The sequence below is a fragment of the Salvelinus alpinus genome, chromosome 6 (genome assembly GCF_045679555.1).
Source record: "Salvelinus alpinus chromosome 6, SLU_Salpinus.1, whole genome shotgun sequence".
In the NCBI taxonomy this organism is placed as follows: domain Eukaryota; kingdom Metazoa; phylum Chordata; class Actinopteri; order Salmoniformes; family Salmonidae; genus Salvelinus; species Salvelinus alpinus.
Window position 1 is genome coordinate 56,155,536 of NC_092091.1, and position 19,912 is coordinate 56,175,447.

Consider the following 19,912-nt stretch of genomic DNA (forward strand, 5'->3'; position numbering starts at 1 on the left):
CTGTCCACAATCAGACATACAGCGCTGAATGTATCGCCAGTATCATATTTGCATATAACTGTACCGGTCTCTGACTCTCTCATTCCCTTCATAAGTTAACCTGGTGTGTGTTGCAATACACTAAAAGTAGCATTGTGTATTATTGTTTAGCTGTAATATGACTTGACATACAGTAGAATCAACTGTTGTAAATCCTAAAGACACTTTGAAAACATTTTTTTCCCCAAGTGCTATTCAGAAGGTTGTTGGGGTTGATCTAATGTGTTAACATTGAATAGGATATGAAGGTGTTTTGAAATTGGATGGGTCAGTTGCTGTCATTTTCACTTGCTTATATGGGAGATGTGGTACCTCCCTCTATCTCTGAACAGCTTCTCTCAAGCAAGAGCGCTGACACCACAAACCATGCTCTCAGTCCCCTGCACCTACAATTAGCAGACATAGAGTATCACAATCATTCCAAAATAATCTCCATCAGCCAAGTTTTCAGGGGAGCATAGTCCTCCATAGCTCATTGGTAGAGCGTGGCCCTTACAACCCCAGGACAGTGGGTCTGATTCCCGGCAACACCACCACATAAAATGTATGCACACATGACTGTAAGTCACTTTGGAAAGAAAGTCTTAAATTACACAATGCTTTTACAATGTATACTCAATAGACATTCTAGCTGCATGCTGAAATTTTTACATTATATGGCCCCTCTCAGAGGGGGGTAGAGAGAGACGTTGCTATGTGGAGACACAATCATGATCATAAAGAATGCATTAACTATTGGAAAACATTTTAAAGTGCTTGAGTCGTGAGGTGATAATGGTTGGCCAGGCTTAGCCGGAACTGGAAAGTGTGGTTGCCATGCCCCGACAGGAGGGCAAGAGAGATGGGGTCTTAGTGTTTGAGATGTGTTCAGGTTTAAAATTCTCTTCCTCTTGCTGTGAAGTTCACAACCACAAGCTCCACAAAGATTAAATGCTCATAAGATCATTTTTAGGTTTCTGTATAAACCCTTTGTGACATCTGCTGATGTAAAATGGGTGTCAGGACCCGGTTACGAACTCGGGTCTCCGGTGTGAGAAACAGTCACTTAGTAAACTGAGCCACTAATAGTCGGCAGAACCCAGAAGATGAGGCAGACACAGCAGTACTAGAGACAGTGGTTTAATAAAGTAAAAAGGAAAAGATCTTCAGGCAAAAAATATAAATACACAATGTCAAAAGTAATTCCAAGAGAAAAAATGTATAACCTCCAAGACACAAGGAAAAATCCACAAAGTGGTAAGAACAGCAGGGAAAAAACAAACCTCAAAAGAATAATCAAAAATAAACAAGAACAAAACCAGAGTACCTCAAGAAAATCCAACTAGAGAAACAAATGTTCACAGCATGGCTGGGGCTGGGTGCTAACATACAAACACAGAGCAAAGAACTGAGGAACACTAAGGGTTTAAATACTTTCAAGGGAAATGAGGCACAGGTGCAATAACTGGAACAAGGGAAAAAACAAAAGGGTCAAAAAAGCACAATGGGGGCATCTAGTGACCAAAACCTGAACAATCCTGGCCAAATCCTGACAATGGGCTTTATAAATCAATTTGATTGATTGAAGATACAAGGGATATGAAGATGATAACTTGTGTTAATTTCTGTTTATAGAGATGTGTAGTTAGGGTCTCGATCTCTAAGCTATACAGGATGTGGTGGGGCTGCAAGGAAACAGAGATTATAGAAAGCGGGGGCACCATCTCTGACTGACATCCTCAACCACACGGCCAAGGTGACAAGCACTAAAAACCTGTTCAAACTAGATTAATTGAAGGTGTTAAAATGTGGGATTCAGAGTAGGGCTAATGCCAAATAAAGTAGTGTTAATTGTATAGAATTTGACCTTTTGAGGATATGGTAAGAGCTTTATTTGTCTCTTCCCCACGGTGGAGTCTTAGCAAAGATTAGGGACGGCTGCTGTGAGAAACTACACTGTAAAAATAGAAAGTCTCAAAACAGCATGGTTGTGTAATGAAACCATGAAAAGTAGTGTTCCTAATCAAAAATCAAATCAAATACTATTGATAGCATACACATATGTTGCAGATGTTAACGCACGTGCAGTGAAATGCTTATGTTTCTAGCCCCAACAGAGCAGTAGTGTAGGTAGCCTGGCGGTTTGGAGCGTTGGGCCAGTAACCAAAAGGTACAAATCTGTTGTTCTGCCCTCTAGCAAGGCAATTAACCCTAATTGCTCCAGGGTCGCCGTCAATATTGGCTGATCCCTGGCTGTGACCCCCCTCTCTGAGAGTGCCTCAGGGTGAGTGGGATATGCAACAAAACACATTTCCATTACACACCTCACACTTGTACAGGTTACCCACTTGTACATACAGTGTAACATGACTATATACGTAGCCCCTAATTATAACAATACACACAAGTCCCAAATATAAATTAATTAAGAATTAGCAGTCATATCAAGTAATGCAGAGCCTGTGGTCTAGAAGACAGCAGTCATGTACACGGCTTAGATGCTTCACCCCTTCCCCACTGAAGACCTGGGTAATTATGGGGTATGGGGAGTGATTCTCCCCGTACCCCATAAATATCACTCCAGGAAGCAGAAGGGTGGGGGGGTGTTTCATGATTAACAACTCATGTGTAATTCTAGGAACATACAGGAACTCAAGTCATTTTGTTCACACGACCTAGAATACCTCACAATGAAATGCCGACCATATTATCTCCTAAAAGAATTCTCCTCAGTCATCGCCACGGCCATTTTACATCCCACCTCAAGCCGAAACCTTGACGGCCCTCAAAGAACTTCACTGGACTTTATGCAAACTGGAAACAACATATCCTGAGGCTGCATTTACTGTAGCTGAGGATTTTAACAAAGAAAATCTGAGGACTAGGCTGCCAAAATTCTATCAACATATTGATTGTCCTACTTGTGCTACTAAGACTCTAGACCATTGCTATTCAAACTTCCGGGATGCTTACAATGCCCTCCCCTGCCCTCCTTCGGCAAATGTGACAATGATGCCATCTTGCTCCTCCCATCCCATAGGCAGAAACTCAAACAGGAAGTGCCTGTGCTTCGTACTATTCAACACTGGTCTGACCAATCGGAATCCATGCTTCAGGATTGTTTTGATCTCGTGGACTGGGATACAGTTGAAGTCGGAAGTTTACATACACTTAGATTGGAGTCATTAAAAATAGTTTTTCAACCACTCCACAGATTTCTAGTTAACAAACAATAGTTTAGGCATGACACGTAATTTTTCCAACAATTGTTAACAGACAGATTTTTTTCACATATAATTCACTGTATCACAATTCCAGTGAATCAGAAGTTTGCATACACTAAGTTGACTGTGCCTTTAAACAGCTTGGAAAATTCCAGATAATGATGTCATGGCTTTAGAAGCTTCTGGTAGGCTAATTGACATAATTTGAGTCAATTGGACGTGTACCTGTGGATGTATTTCAAGGCCTACCTTCAAACTCAGTGCCTCTTTGCTTGACATCATGGGAAATCAGCCACGCAGCCGTCATACCGCTCAAGGAAGACACGAGTTCTGTCTCCTCGAGATGAACGTACTTTGGTGCGAAAGTGCAAATCAATCCCATAACAACAGCAAAGGACCTTGTGAAGATGCTGGAGGAAACAGTTACAAAAGTATCTATATCCACAGTAAAACAAGTCCTATATCGAGATAACCTGAAAGGCCGTTCAGCAAGGAAGAAGCCACTGCTCCAAAACCGCCATAAAAAAGCCAGACTACGGTTTGCAACTGCACATGGGGACAAAGATCGTACTTTTTGGTTAAATGTCCTCTGGTCTGATGAAACAAAAATAGAACTGTTTGGCCATAATGCCCATTGTTATGTTTGGAGGGAAAAGGGGGAGGGTTGCAAACCGAAGAACACCATCCCAACCGTGAAGCACGGGGGTGGCAGCATCATGTTGTGGGGGTGCTTTGCTGCAGGAGGGACTGGTGCACTTCACAAAATAGATGGCATCATGAGGCAGGAAAATTATGATGATATATTGAAACAACATCTCAAGACATCAGTCAGGAAGTTAAAGCTTGGTCGCAAATGGGTCTTCCAAATGGACAATGACCCCAAGCATACTTCCAAAGTTGTGGCAAAATGGCTTAAGGACAACAAAGTCAAGGTATTGGAGTGGCCATCACAAAGCCCTGACCTCAATCCTATAGAAAATGTGTGGGCAGAACTGAAAAAGCGTGTGCGAGCAAGGAGACCTACAAACCTGACTCAGTTACACCAGCTCTGTCAAGGGGAATGGGCCAAAATTCACCCAACTTATTGTGCGAAGTTTGTGGAAGGCTACCCAAAACGTTTGACCCAAGTTAAACAATTTAAAGGCCATGCTACCAAATATTAATTGAGTGTATGTAAACTTCTGACCCACTGGGAATGTGATGAAAGAAATAAAAGCTGAAATAAATCATTCTCTCTACTATTATTATGACATTTCACATTCTTAAAATAAAGTGGTGATCCTAACTGACCTAATCATTTTTACTAGAATTAAATGTCAGGAATTGTGAAAAACTGAGTTTAAATGTATTTGGCTAAGGTGTATGTAAACTTCAGACTTCAACTGTATATAGTAGATTCACACATGACAGATGTCATTTGGTAATTATTGTGGATGGTTTGATTTTCTTTATTGTGAGGACTGCGTTATATTGTTCAAAAGCAAAGGCAATGCCTCCGCAGTTAACACACAAATGTTATTGATATACTTTAATTCATTAACATCTCAGGTGCAATGCTGGTATTATTATTTATGAACTATGTTTGTATATTCACATTTACACAATTGGTATACAGACAGCAAAAAGAGAATGACAGTTTACAGTTTTAAATGTGCCGACACCAGTGTAGCTATGGAATCATATTTATGTGGGACAAATACAGGCCATAAATAAAGTAGCTACACCATCAAATATCTAATGAAGGGTTGATGTGCTACATAGATAGGGGTAATCATTAAATGGTCCATCATAATTAACGAAATGAGCTAAATTAACAGCTACAATTTAGCCCAGCCTTAAATATTGCGAAAAGCTATAAAATGTCACTCAAGATCAAACAACAAATCAAGATCAATCCCTCACAAATGTTTCAATACAACATACATGAAAAAATGTATCTATGGACCTTTTGTGTCTAAAGGAGCCTAACAGCGATTGGTTCTATGGAGTAGGTGGCTTTATCTCAAACGCCTGCTCTTTTTATATTATGTACACAGCTGCTATCCACCGGCAAGCTAAACAATGACCAGCTATAAAAAGATACAGGGGAGGAACCTACATTGAAACAACAGAACAGACAGTACTGAAAAGAAGCTTTGGCACAGCAATAGCAGAGCAAACACACTAGTGAATTGGATTAAAATATATGTTCCATTTGTTTTAACCTATACATTGGGATATGGGACAAAAGGCACTTGAAAAGAAGGATTATCCTGATCCTGCTATTTACTCAATGCATAGCTATTGAATTGGTCCGTATCAGTGGATGTCATCGAGGCCCCTATTTGACAGAATAAGAATGACCTACAAAGAAAGCTTGAAATTATAACAACAGTGCAAAAGTTCCAGGGGAATGTTCTCCCATAACAATTGTGCCTCTAAAAGGTTTTCTGGGTGAATATTTTTTAACTTTCATTTATGAAATACCGTCCTCTCCAGGATATGAGTTATCATGTCGGCCTCTCAGCATGAAGGAGCAAAATGGAAAGTCACTGTGTCAACATCCCCGCTGGCAACGCTGCGATGTAACTGGAGTGTATAGTAAACTGATGTCAGTTCAGGGTTGTCTCTAAGCCATTTCAGTTCTTGTATACCTGTTCGCTCCTCCTAGGCAAGAAGAGGTAGGGAGGTAGGGGAGGGAAGGACGGAGAGCGACAGGGAAATCGTTACAACACTGTATATATACATAATATGACATTTGAAATGTCTTTATTCTTTTGGAGCTTCTGTGAGCGTAATGTTTACTGTTAATTTTATTGTTTATTTCACTTTTGTTTACTATCTACTTCACTTGATTTGGCAATGTTAAAGTATATTTCCCATGCAAATAAAGCTCTTAAATTGAATTGAATTGAGAGGGGAGATAAAAGGGGTAGTAAAGCAACAAAAAACAAATATCTTAGGGCTCTTTATTATTAGAAACTTTGTGCCAGAGGAAGGAAACAGAACAGGAAACTGATCAAATGCATTGTTATATACTATATGTGCTGTGTGGCTTCTCATTGTGCAACCCAACCATTTCATATGGGCAAAACTGGTTGCAATGACATCAGGCCTGGTATCAAACTCAGGTGGTCTGTGAAACTCAAGACCACATTAACCCACTGGCAGCGAGCTAAAGCCTACAGTTGTAGCCATGCGGGCTGCTAAAGCTGCTGTATTGTCAATCAGCCTGTAACATTTTTACTAACCTTATTATCTGTTCGTTTTTTAGGAGTTATCGATGCATAATCAATGTCAACTTGCACTCTTTCGGGTGAATCTGAGGAGCCAAATAAAGTAAAGTAAATATAGGCCTAAGGTGAGGTGTGACTAACTGACAGAGGCATACAAACACTCACCCCCCAGGACAGGTGCTGTAAACACTCAGGACTCATTTGTTACTATGTGTCTCTGCGCTTGCAGCCTTTTTGGTGTCAGATAAGCCATGCTATTCAAGTGATCATTGTCAAGAGTGTGTGTGCCTTCTGCTTTTTCAACATTTAGAAGTTGTCTGGAACTATGGCACTTTCTGACCAAGCAGAGGAAGTGTAGAATATATATTACCTGCATCCTGTGTTCAAGCAAACATTTGCTACCTTTTCCAAAACACTACCCTTGATTGCAAAAAAAACAGTAACAAAAAACAAAGCTAAGCATGTTTTGACTTTGGGGAGTGACCTCACACCTCTCAAAGATAAATACCTGCCTTGTGAGTGTTCATTTCCCCTCTTCTTTAGATAGATTGCAAGTCCAACCAGCCCCGAGGCAACCAAAACGCAGATTACAGCAATAATAAGTAAACCCAGAGTCATCCCATCACTGTCTGAAATAAAACACAAGGACATTATTTTTGTAAAATATGTTTTGAATGAACTACACTTCACTTTCACTTGGTAATTGTTATTTCCTGGGTGGATTTAATTCAAAATGTGTCTTACCTGCATCATTCGCATGACCATCTTCACTGCAACATTTTGGGACAGGAACTGTCTCATTGCTGACAGGGTTGGCAGCCACACAGCTGTAGGTGGAGTTGTAGTTCTTTCCCTCTACCTCCAAACGGAGAGATAGATCAGTGGTGAGATCAGGACTGCTGGTCTGGTTTAGTATTTCCTCTCCTCTGTACAAGGTCAAGGTCACCTCTTTTTCGTTGTCCACAGAACACAGCACACTACAGGAGCTGCTGTCACACTCTGTCACCTGAGGTTTGGAAACAACATCTGGAAGAAAAAATACAAATAAATTGAAATTGGAACCTATATTAAATGTGTTCGTAATATACAGCACACACACACGCACGCACACACACACGCACGCACACACACACACACGCACACAAACACTTACTGTATACAGTGAGCTCCAATGTTTTTAGTTTTTTTCCTTCATCTGTTATCTCCACAGTATAAACTCCAGCATCATCTATCTGAAGGTCTGACAGAGTGAAGTATCTTGTAACATTGTTCAAGTGGAGGCGGTTTTCAAATCTCTTCACAAGGGTGATATTGCCTCGTTTACCAGGGTACACATTTGCAATAGTGCTAAGTTCTCCATAAAGTAAATTGCCAGACTTGATCACCCTCTCTGGAAAAGAGAAAGACTGTCCCACGATGCCTTTCACCTGCTGAATCTCAGACTGGACTGTTTGCTGGGAAGCACAGAGTACTGTGGAAAGAGAGACTCAAAATCAACACAATGACTGCAGTCACACACTACATCTCACAATACCTGGATAAGTGTTTAACATGTCAGTAACTGCATCCATATGATATTGTGATCTGATGTCAGACGGCACTGAAGATGACAATGACATTCAATCATTAGTTAATGTTTTCTGCACGTCTATAATGTAGTCGTCTGGAATGACACTACTGTGAGTATCACAGTCCTTCTTAGTTATTTACAGGCCAAATGTGATGGTTGGGGTCAGGAAATAATTGTTAGGACTAATAGTTGAATATTTTGTCAGAAATTAAGTTGACATGGAAATGCATTCTCTGAGTGAGGGAAGTTCTTCCCCAATTGACTGTTGTTTTTTTCCCCCAAATAAAAGTCAAGGATATCACTGAAAAAGCACATGACTTTACAGAGATATTTCATTACCAAGTAACATAACTTTCCACTACAGCCTCTTAAACAGCCTAGATTGTATGCTTTGAATTTCAGGGTCAGAGGAACATTGCAACATGACAGAGTACTAATGTAGGCATTTGACTATGTGTTATTTGTTGATATAAGGTTGTGTTGAGAACACAGAAACAGAGATAAGGAGCATGATGGTTGTCCTACTAGCAGTAGGAAAGAGACTGGAATTCTGTACATATGGACACTGCAAAAATATTCAGATTATAAGCATCTGTAGCCTGTAGAAAAGTGTTTGCTACATTACTCAAATGTAATTATCTAGACTGAAGTAACGTACAGTTGAAGTCGGAAGTTAACATACAACTTAGCCAAATACATTTAAACTCAGTTTCACGTTTCCTGACATTTAATCCTAGTAAAAATTCCCTGTCTTAAGTCAGTTAGGATCACCACTTTATTTTAAGAATGTGAAATGTCAGAATAATAGTAGAGAGTGATTTATTTCAGCTTTTATTTCTTTCATCAAAATCCCAGTGGGTCAGAAGTTTACATACACTCAATTCGTATTTGGTAGCATGGCCTTTAAATTGTTTAACTCGGGTCAAACGTTTTGGGTAGCCTTCCACAAGCTTCCCACAATAAGTTGGGTGATTTTTGCCCCATTCCTCCTGACAGAGCTGGTGTAATTGAGTCAGGTGTGTAAGGCCTCCTTACTCGCACACGCTTTTTCAGTTCTGCCCACACATTTTCTATAGGATGAGGTCAGGGCTTTGTGATGGTCACTCCAATACCTCAACTTTGTTGTCCTTAAGTAATTTTGCCACAAATTTGGAAGTATGCTTGGGGTCATTGTCCATTTGGAAGACCCATTTGCGACCAAGCTTTAACTTCCTGACTGATGTCTTGAGATGTTGCTTCAATATATCCACATAATTTTCCTGTCTCATGATGCCATCTATTTTGTGAAGTGCACCAGTCCCTCCTGCAGCAAAGCACCCCCACAACATGATTCTGCCACCCCCGTGCTTCACGGTTGGGATGGTGTTCTTCGGTTTGCAACCCTCCCCCTTTTCCCTCCAAACATAACCATGGTCATTATGGCCAAACAGTTCTATTTTTGTTTCATCAGACCAGAGGACATTTCTCCAAAAAGTTTGTTCTTTGTCCCCATGTGTAGTTGCTTTTTTACAGCGGTTTTGGTACAGTGGCTTCTTCCTTGCTGAGCGACCTTTTAGGTTATGTTGATATAGGACTCGTTTTACTGTGGATATAGATACTTTTGTACATGTTTCTTCCAACATTTTCACAAGGTCCATTGCTGCTGTTCTGTAATTGATTTGCACTTTACGCACCAAAGTACGTTCATCTCTAGGAGACAGAACGCGTCTCCTTCCTGAGCGGTATGACGGCTGAGTGGTCCCATGGTGTTTATACTTGCGTACTATTGTTTGTACAGTTAAACGTGGTACCTTCAGGCATTTGGAAATTGCTCCCAAGGATGAACCAGACTTGTAGAGGTCTACAATTTTTTCTGAGGTCTTGGCTGATTTTTTTTTTCTCCTCATGATGTCAAGCATAGAGGCACTGCGTTTGAAGGTAGGCCTTGAAATACATCCACAGGTACACCTCCAATTGACTCAAATGATGTCAATTAGCCTATGAGAAGCTTCTAAAGCCATGACATCATTTTCTGGAATTTTCCATGCTGTTTAAAGGCACAGTCAACTATGTAAACTTCTGACCCCCTGGAATTGTGATATAGTGAACTTTAAGTAAAATAATCTGTCTGTAAACAATTGTTGTAAAAATTACTTGAGTCATGCACAAAGTAGATGTTCTAACCGACTTGCCAAAACTATAGTTTGTTAACAAGAAATTTGTGGAGTGGTTGAAAAATGTGTTTTAATGACTTCAACCTAAGTTTATGTAAACTTCCGACTTCAACTGTATGTTTGTCAATGGAATATGACAGAGATTTTCAAAACAACAGTTATGAGTTATTGAGTTATTGTTCCAAGTTCCATGAGCATCTGGTAAAATTATGAGCTCCTAATATCTAGTATTAGATATCATATTTCAAATGATTTCGAGGAATATAACATTTGAGTTAAAAATACCTCTACAGGATCGGTGTCCCCCCACGGGACGGTTGAGCTAATGTAGGCTAATGTGATTAGGATGAGGTTGTAAGTAAAAAGAACATTTCCCAGGACAAAGACATATCTGCTATGGGCAGAAAGCTTCAATTCTTATTAATCTAACTGCACTGTCCAATTTACAGTAGCTATTATAGTGAAGGAATACCATGCTATTGTTTGGGGAGCGTGCACAGTTATGAACTTGAAAATGTATTAATTAACCAATTAGGCACATTTGGGCAGTCAACAGAAAGGCAATGGTTAATTGGATTAGTCTAACACTTTGCACATACACTGCCGCCATCTAGTGGCCAAAATGACATGGAATAGTACATTGTGAAAAAACACCTTTTTTTTCTTTGTGTCATCTTTTACAAGATCTAATGTGTTATATTCTCCTACATTCATTTCACATTTCCACAAACTTCAAAGTGTTTCCTTTCAAATGGTATCAATAATATGCATATCCTTGCTTCAGGTCCTGAGCCACAGGCAGTTAGATTTGTGTGTCATTTTAGGCTGAAATAGAAAAAAAGGGTCCTTATCCTTATTAAGATAAAGGAAGAAGGACTAAGAATATAATATCAGAAGAAAAGAATACATCAGAAGACAACTTTTATCCTGATAACTCACCTGGATAGCTAACAAGCTACAGTAACAGTTGTTTACACGTTGCTAGGGAGTTGCTAAGAGTTCATCTGCTGCATCCCTAGTTATAAATGATGTGGTTAATTGTGTGGAAAAAAGGCAAGGTTGAGATGCCCTCTTCATTGACCTGTCAAAGGCTTTTGATACTGTTGATCACTCACTGCTAATTCAGAGGCTTTCCTCAATTGGCTTAGACCAGTAACTGTAACTATTTATACAATTAATTGACAGATCAATGTGCATCTACTGATGGTGTTAAATCAGGTTTCCTCGATATTACGAAAGGTGTCCCGCATGGGGTCGATTTTGGGTCCTGTACTTTTTACTGTTTACATTAACAAAATCGACTTGTCTGTAAAAAATTGTAACCCGCACTTGTATGCCGATGATACTGTTGAGTATGTTATTGCCCCCATGGTTGACAAGCTCTATCTGAACTACAATCTGCCTTCATTGTATTACAGAAAAACTTTATTGACCTGAAATGAGTACTGAATGCAGGTACAAAGTATATGTTGTTCTCTAGAGCGCATAAAAATAACTCTGATAATTTAAGCATATGTACTTTGGATGGTGTCCATATTGAGTGTGTCCCTGCTTGCAAGTATTTGATAGATAGATGAAAAACCTTCTTTTAAAAAGCATATTGATAAGCTCATTAAGAAGCCAAAATTCGCTATTCACTCGACGTTCCTATCGGTCCTAGACTATGGCGACATCAAATCAAATTGTATTGGTCACATACACGTGATTAGCAGATGTTATTGCGGGTGTAGCAAAATGCAGCTGCTACTTCATTAAAGCCGTTAGATGCAGTTTATCGTAGCCCACTGTGCTTTATTACGGGCAACAGTTGTAGCACTCATCAATGCACTTGTATTTGTATTTATTATGGATCCCCATTAGCTGCTGCCAAGGCAGGAGCTACTCTTCCTGGGGTCCGTCAAAATTAAGGCAGTTACACAATTTAAAAAACATTACAGAATTCACAACACACTAAGTGTGTGCCCTCAGGACCATACTCCACTACCACATATCTACAACGCAAAATCTGTGTGAACGTGTGTGTATAGTGTGTATGTTATCATGTGTGTGTATGCATGTGTCTGTGCCTATGTTTGTGTTACCTCACAGTCCCCGCTGTTCCATAAGTTGTATTTTACCTGCTTTTTAAATCTGATTCTACTGCTTGCATCAGTTACCTGACGAGGAATGGAGTTCCATGATGGCTTTCTGTAGTACTGTGCGCCTCCCATAGTCTGTTATGGACTTGGGGACTGTGAAGAGACATCTGGTGGCATGTCTTGTGGGGTATGCATGGGTGTCCGAGCTGTGTACTAGAATTTTAAACAGACAGCTCGGTACCTTCAGCTTGTCAACACCTCTTACAAAAACAAGTGATGACGAAGTCTTTCTCTCTTCCACTTTGAGCCATGAGAGATTGACATGCATGCCATTAATGTTAGCTCTCCGTGTATTTTTAAGGGCCAGCCATGCTGCCCTGTTTGAGACAACTGCAATTTTCCCAAGTCCGTCTTTGTGTCACCTGACCACACAACTGAACAGTAGTCCATGTGCGACAAAACCAGGGCCTGTAGGACCTGCCTTGTTGATAGTGTTGTTAAGAAGGCAGAGCAGCGCTTTATTATGGACAGACTTCTCTCCATCTTAGCTGCTGTTGTATCAATATGTTTTGACCATGACAGTTTACAATCCAGGGTTACTCCAAGCAGTTTATTCACCTTTTTGGTTAAGTGAATGATTTGTCCCAAATACAATACTTTAGTTTGGAAATATTTAGGACTAACTTATTCTTTGCTACCCATTCCAAAACTAACTGCAGCTCTTTGTTGGCTGTTGCAGTCATTTCAGTCGCTGTAGTAGCTGACATATATAGTGTTGGGTCATCCACTTTACTCTTTGTTTCATAGTATAGTTTATTTTTATTTAGCTTAGTCATTTGATTTCTTAATTTGCAGTACGTTTGCCAATCAGTTGGGCTGCCAGACTTATTTGCCATACCTTTTGCCTCATCCCTCTCAACCATACAATGTTTAAATTTCTCATCAATCCATGTCGATTTAACAGTTTTTACAGTCATTTTCTTAATGGGAGCGTGCTTATTAGTAACTGGAATAAGTATTTTCATAAATGTGTCAAGTGCAGCGTCTGGTTGCTCCTCATTACACACCACGGACCAGCAAATATTCTTTACATCATCAACATATGAATCAATACAAAACTTATTGTGTGACCTCTTATACACTATATTAGGCCCATCCTTTGGAACTTTGGTTTTTCAGAAAGTTTGTTGGCCCTCTATGATGTCACGTGGATTGCCATATTGCTATGTTTTCATTTATAAAGCCCTTTACAAAAAGTCCCGCTGTACAGAGATTCCCTGTGTTACGATCTGTTGTCTACCTCAACAGCAAGGGTTTCATTAAATCGGCCAAGGCACTATATTTGATTTATTACACATTTAAATAAACATGACTCATTTGACGATGTTCAAGTTCAACTTAAATTCATTGTCCCACAGCGTCAGACCTCAAAAAAAATTTGGTCTCTGGCTTGCATAGCACAGGTGGTGGTCACCTACATCCACTGTAGTAGACTAGGCCTAATATAGTCTAGCCTACGAATGGTGGATTAATAGCCCAGCCTATGAATTAACTTTTTTGCATAAACATTGTGATTGGAGGATAGCTGTGAGTTGTTATAGAATCAGGATCAAATCCTCAGATTTCCTCAAGCTCATTAATGAAAGAATGTTCATACTTGAAGATTGACAAAAGGCAAGTCCTTTTGGCAAAGACAAGGAGTGGAAACGAGTGGAATGTTAGCTAAGAGACTGGTACTCAGGCTAGAGGTGAGGTCCCTGAACCAATAACAGTTGCCCAGTGACAGTGGTTGTATTCATGAAAGTCATATTGGGTGGAAGCTATTTCAAGGGCAATTCCGCCACTTTTCAACATCATATTCATCATCTTCAGCACCAAACCAGTGTCTACATATGTGAAAACATCGCATTTCTATGATCTGGGGTTTAAAAGATAAGAAGAAAGTTCCATCACAGGGTAGGATAAAAAATCATAAACAGTGATTTTCAAAACCTGCAACGAGTTTCTTGGCAAAGGGAGTTTTTTTTTGCTCCCCACATCACCGCAAATACTTCATATTATTTTGACAAAACATAGGAATGTGCCATTTTCACATATGTTGACACTGATATTGTGCTGGAGATTGTGAAAATGAGATTGAAAAGTGTTGGAGTTGTTCTTTAAGTTTTAAGGAAGCATTTTTTACATGAAATGAATCAACAAAATAGACAAAGTAAAAATACATACAAAAATTATTGCTGTGGATCGGATAGAAGAGGCCCCTGAACCAATAATAGTTGGTTAAGTTGGGAATGCCATTAGGGAAATTCACATTCGGTCTGTGCTCTAAGCACTAGTCTGGGCTTCCTTGTCAGGAAAGTCAACAATCGTACAAAAATAGACCTAAATGTTTTAAATTTCCAAAGTATTTAATTAAAACATTGAACAACAAATATAACAATAATTAGGCTACTTATCTATCATCTCCCACATACACTTTTAGTTAGTGCAGCAAATCAGGAAGAATAAAATAAACATACCATCAATGGCAAAATATAGCAGAATGAACGTCAGTCTGGCAAGCCTTCTCCATCCGAACAAATGGTTCATTTCTCTAAAGCTCCAGCTGTTCAGTGGTGTGATCTGTGAATAACCGGACAGATGTGACCTTGTCTTGGTACAGAGGGGAGAATAGACTCAACCAGACCAGCAGCCCTCTGGTGTGTATTCATTACGCTGATTCTGTTGTAAAAACCTTTCTTAAACGGAAGCAAAGGGAACAGGGAGGGACGTACATGAATTTGTCCAATAGAACATGTTGTTTTAGTTGCAACTGTTTGGACTAATGATTACACCCCTGATCTCATCACCAGCCTGTCTCTCCCATCTACAGTGGTGTAGTTGCAAACACTGTCGGTATTCACACTTCACCGTCAACGTCACAACACCCCGAGGAGATGGAGGCCATCAACTCTGAGCTCATTACACTATAGAAACCATCCCTCCTGAGATAGGGGGAGCAGTTAATAGACTTGTTGTGTAGTGATGAACTAGGGTGTAGGTTGTTAAATCAAAAAAAAAAAAAGTAATTGTCATCTTACCGTGAAATTCTTACTTACAAGCCCTTAACCAACAATGCAGGTTTAATAAAAATAAGAGTTAAGAAAAATATTTACTAAATAAACTAAAGTAAGAAATAAAAGAGCACAATAACATTTCAATAACGAGGCTATATACAGGGGGCACCGGTATATGTGCGGTGGTACAGGTTAGTCGAGGTAATGAAGGTCATATGTACATGTTCAGCAGTCTTATGGCTTGGAGGTAGAAATTGTTAAGAAGGCTTTTGGATCTAGTCTTGGTTCTTCGTTACCGCTTGCCGTGTGGTAGCAGAGAGAACAGTCTATGACTAGGGTGGGTGGAGTCTTTGGCAATTTTCAGGGCCTTCCCCTGACACCGCCTGTGTTAGAGGTCCTGGATGGCAGGAAGCTTGACCCCAGTGATGTACTGGGCCGTACGCACTACCCTTTGTAGCACCTTGCGGCCTGAGGCCGAGCAGTTGCCATTCCAGGCGATGATGCAACCAGTCAGGATGCTCTCGACGGTGCAGCTGTAGAACATTTTGATTATCTGAGGTCCCATGCCAAATCTTTTCAGTCTCCTGAGGGGGAAAAGGCATTGTCACGACTCTCTTGGTGTGTTTGGACCATGATAGTTTGTTGGTGATGTGGACACCAAGGAACTTGAAGCTCTTAACCTGCTCAACTACAGCCCCGTCGATGAGAATGGAGGAGTGGTCAGGCCCTCCTTTTCCTGTAGTCCACGATCATCTCCTTTGTCTTGATCATGTTGAGGGAGAGATTGTTGACCTGGCACCACACCTCCAGGTCTCTGACCTCCTCCATATAGGCTGTCCCATTGTTGTCGGTGATCAGGCTCATCACTGTTGTGTCATCGGGAAACTTAATGATGGTGTTGGAGTGGTGCGGTGCTTGGCCACGCACTCAAGGGTGAACAGGGAGTACGGGAGGGGACTAAGCACGCACCCCTGAGGAGCCCCCGTGTTGAGGATCAGCGTGGCAGATGTGTTGTTGCCTACCCTTACCACCTGGGGGGCGGCCCGTCAGGAAGTTCAGGATCCAGTTGCAGAGGAAGGTGTTTAGTCCCAGGGTCCTTAGCTTAGTGATGAGCTTTGAGGGCACTATGGCGTTGAACGCTGAGTTGTGGTCAATGAACAGCATTCTCACGTAGGGGTTTGTTTTGTCCAGGTGGGAAAGGGCAGTGTTGAGTGCAATAGAGATTGCGTCATCTGTGGATCTGTTGGGGGGGTATGCAAATTGAAGTGGGTCTAGGGTTTCTGGGATGATGTTGTTGACGTGAGCCATGACCAGCCTTTCAAATCACTTCATGGCTACAGACGTGAATGCTACAGGTTGGTCATTTTGGCAGGATCCCTTGGTTTTCTTGGGCACAGGGACTATGGTGGTCTGCTAGAAACATGTAGGTAATACAGACTTGGCCAAGGACAGGTTGAAAATGTCAGTGAAGACATTTGCCAGTTGGTCAGTGCATGCTGGCAGTACACATCCTGGTAATCCATCTGGCACTGCTGGCTTGTGAATGTTGACCTGTTTAAAGGTCTTGCTCACATCGGCTAGAGCAAGTGTGATCACACAGTCGTCCAGAACAGCTGGTGCTCTCATGGATGCTTCAGTGTTGCTTGCCTCGAAGTGCGCCGTATAAGTCATTAAGCTCATCTGATAGGCTTGTGTCACTGGGCAGCTCGTGGCTGGGCTTCCCTTTGTAGTCCGTAAAAGTTTGCAAGCCCTGCTACACCTGACAAGCATCGGAGCAGGTGTAGTAGAGCACATTCTTGTAGATTAAAGAGCACCTTCTAGTGGAGAAAATTGAGAATTCCACTGTGAATGGTTTGCCGTTTGCATTATCTTGTATGGTAGCCTTCTATGTTCTATTATGTGAGGTATATACACTGAGTGTACAAAACATTAGGAAAACCTGCTCTTTCCATGACATAGACTGACCATGTAAATCCAGGTGAAAGGTACAATCCCTTATTGATGTCTCAGCCACCTTCAATCAGTGTAAATGAAGGGGAGGAGACAGGTTAAAGAAAGATTTTTAAGCCTTGAGACAATCGAGACTGTGTATCGTGTATCCATTCAAAGGGTGAATGGATATGACAACATTTTTCAGTGTCCCTTGAACAGTGTATGGCAGTAGGTTCCAGATGCACCGGTTTGAGTCTGTCAAGAACTGCTATGTAGCTAGGTTTTTCACTCTCAACAGTTTCCCAGTGTGAAAAGACATCCAGTCCACTTGACATAACTGTGGGAAGCATTGGAGTCAACATGGGCCAGCATCCCTGTGGAACACTTTCGACAACTTGTAGAGTCCATGCCCTGGCGAATTGAGGCTGTTCTGAGTGCAAAAGTGGGTGCAACTTAATATTAGGAAGATGTTCCATAATTTTGTACACTTAGTACCTTCAGAAAGTATTCATAACAATTGACATATTTGACATTTTGTTGTGTTACAGATTAAATTAAAAATGGATTAAATAGATGTTTTTTCCTCACCCATCTACACACAATACCCCATAATGAGAAAGTAAAGATATGTTTTTAGAAATGTTTTCACATTTATTGAAATTTAAATACAGAAATATCTAATTTATACAAATATTCATAACCCGAGTCAATAGTTTGTAGATGCATCTTTGGCAGTGATTACAGCTGTCTTTCTAGGTAAGTCTATAAGAGCTTTGCACACCTGGATTGTACAATATTTGCACATTCTTATTCTTCAAGCTTTGTCAAGTTAGTTGTTGATCATTGCTAGACAGCCTTTTTCAAGTCTTGCCATAGATTTTAAGTCCAAATTGTAGCTAGGCCACTCAGGAATATTCAATGTCTTCTTGGTAAGCAACACCAGTGTAAATTTGGCCTTTTGTTTTAGGTTATTGTCTTGCTAGAAGGTGAATTTGTCTCCCAATGTTTTGGAAATTAGACTGAACCAGATTTTCCTCTTGGATTTTGCCTGTGCTTAGCTCTATTCCGTTAATTTGTATCCTAATAAACTCCCAAGTCCTTGCCGATGTAGCCACAAACATTCTTGAAAATATGAATAGTGGTACACAGTGATGTGTTGTGTTGGATTTGCACCAAAAATAATGCTTTGTATTCAGGAAATAAAGTTAATTTCTTCGTCACATTTTTTGCAGATTTACTTTCGTGCCTTATTGCAAACAGGATTCGTGTTTTGGAATATTTGTATTCTCTACTGGCTTCCTTCTTTTCACTCTGTCATTTAGGTTAGTATTGTAGACAAGTGCAATGTTGTTGATCCATCCTCCATTTTCTCCTATCACAGCCATTAAACTCTGTAACTGTTTTAAAGTCACGATTGGCCTCATGGTGAAAACCCTGAGCAGTTTCCTTCCTCTACAGCAACTGAGTTAGGAAGGACGTCTATATCTTTGTAGTGACTGGGTGTATTGATACCCCATCAAAAGTGCAATTAATAACTTCACCATGCTCAAAATGATGTATTCAATGTTTGTCTTTTATATTTTTACCCATCTATCAATTGGTGGTCTTCTTTGTGAGGCATTGTAAAACCTCCCTGGTCTTTGTGTTTGAATCTGTGTTTAAAATGCACTGCTCAACTGAGGGACCTTACAGATAGCTGCTTTAATATTTAAATTAATAATTTACTCTGGCACAATCAGACATACAGTGCTGAATGTATCATCAACATCATATTTGCATATAACTGTACCGGTGTCTGACTCTCTCATTCCCTTCATAAGTTAACCTGGTGTGTGTTGCAGTACAGTAAAAGTAGCATTGTAGCATGACTTGCCATACAGTAAGATTAACTGATGAAAAGAAAAGTAAATCCCAAAATGTGTAATAAAATGTAAAGATATTTGCTTTCATAAAGCAGTGATGGAAAAAGTATCCAATTGTCATACTTGTTGTGGTTGATTGTTAGTTGATCTCATGTGTTTACATTGAATAGAATATCAAGGTGTTTTGGTGTATCTCTAGATCAGGGTTTCACAAGCTCAGTCCTGGGGCCCCCAGGAAAACTTCAACAGAGCTTGATGGTGACTTGAATCAGCTGTGTAGTGCTAGGGCAAAAAACTAAACGTGCACCCGAGGTTGGTAAACCCTGCTCTAGATGACAGATTGATAAAGCCATCACCTGCTGCTTATCTACTGCATCATATTTTCAATCAGCCTATGAAATATGATGCATTAGATAGAAAGGAAAACTGCCTGAAGACCAGGGTATCAGGCCGGGGTATTATATACATACAATGAAGGTTACTGAAGGGGTATTATGTACATTTACAATGAAGGTTACTGAAGGGGTATTATGTACATTTACAATGAAGGTTACTGAAGGGGTATTATGTACATACAATGAAGGTTACTGAAGGGGTATTATGTACATTTACAATGAAGGTTACTGAAGGGGTATTATGTACATTTACAATGAAGGTTACTGAAGGGGTATTATGTACATTTACAATGAAGGTTACTGAAGGGGTATTATGTACATACAATGAAGGTTACTGAAGGGGTATTATGTACATTTACAATGAAGGTTACTGAAGGGGTATTATGTACATTTACAATGAAGGTTACTG

The 19,912-nt window shown here is 40.2% G+C and overlaps 1 protein-coding gene across 3 annotated transcripts in view; it reads right to left on the bottom strand.

Annotated features, from left to right (window-relative positions):
- Nucleotides 1-4,646: 4,646 nt before the first annotated feature.
- The window catches only part of LOC139578934 (SLAM family member 5-like), a 209,514-nt gene continuing 194,248 nt past the window's right edge, over nt 4,647-19,912 (bottom strand). Inside the window, exon 7 of one of the 3 annotated variants that reach the window (XR_011675648.1) lies at nt 4,647-5,659. Coding sequence is in view for 1 of the 3 variants with exons in the window: in XM_071407078.1 (XP_071263179.1) it covers nt 5,745-5,888 (144 nt within the window). In the remaining 2 variants the exon portion in view is untranslated. Of the gene's footprint in view, nt 5,889-19,912 lie in introns of all 3 variants that reach the window. The other 2 variants (XM_071407078.1, XM_071407083.1) reach the window with 2 other exon arrangements.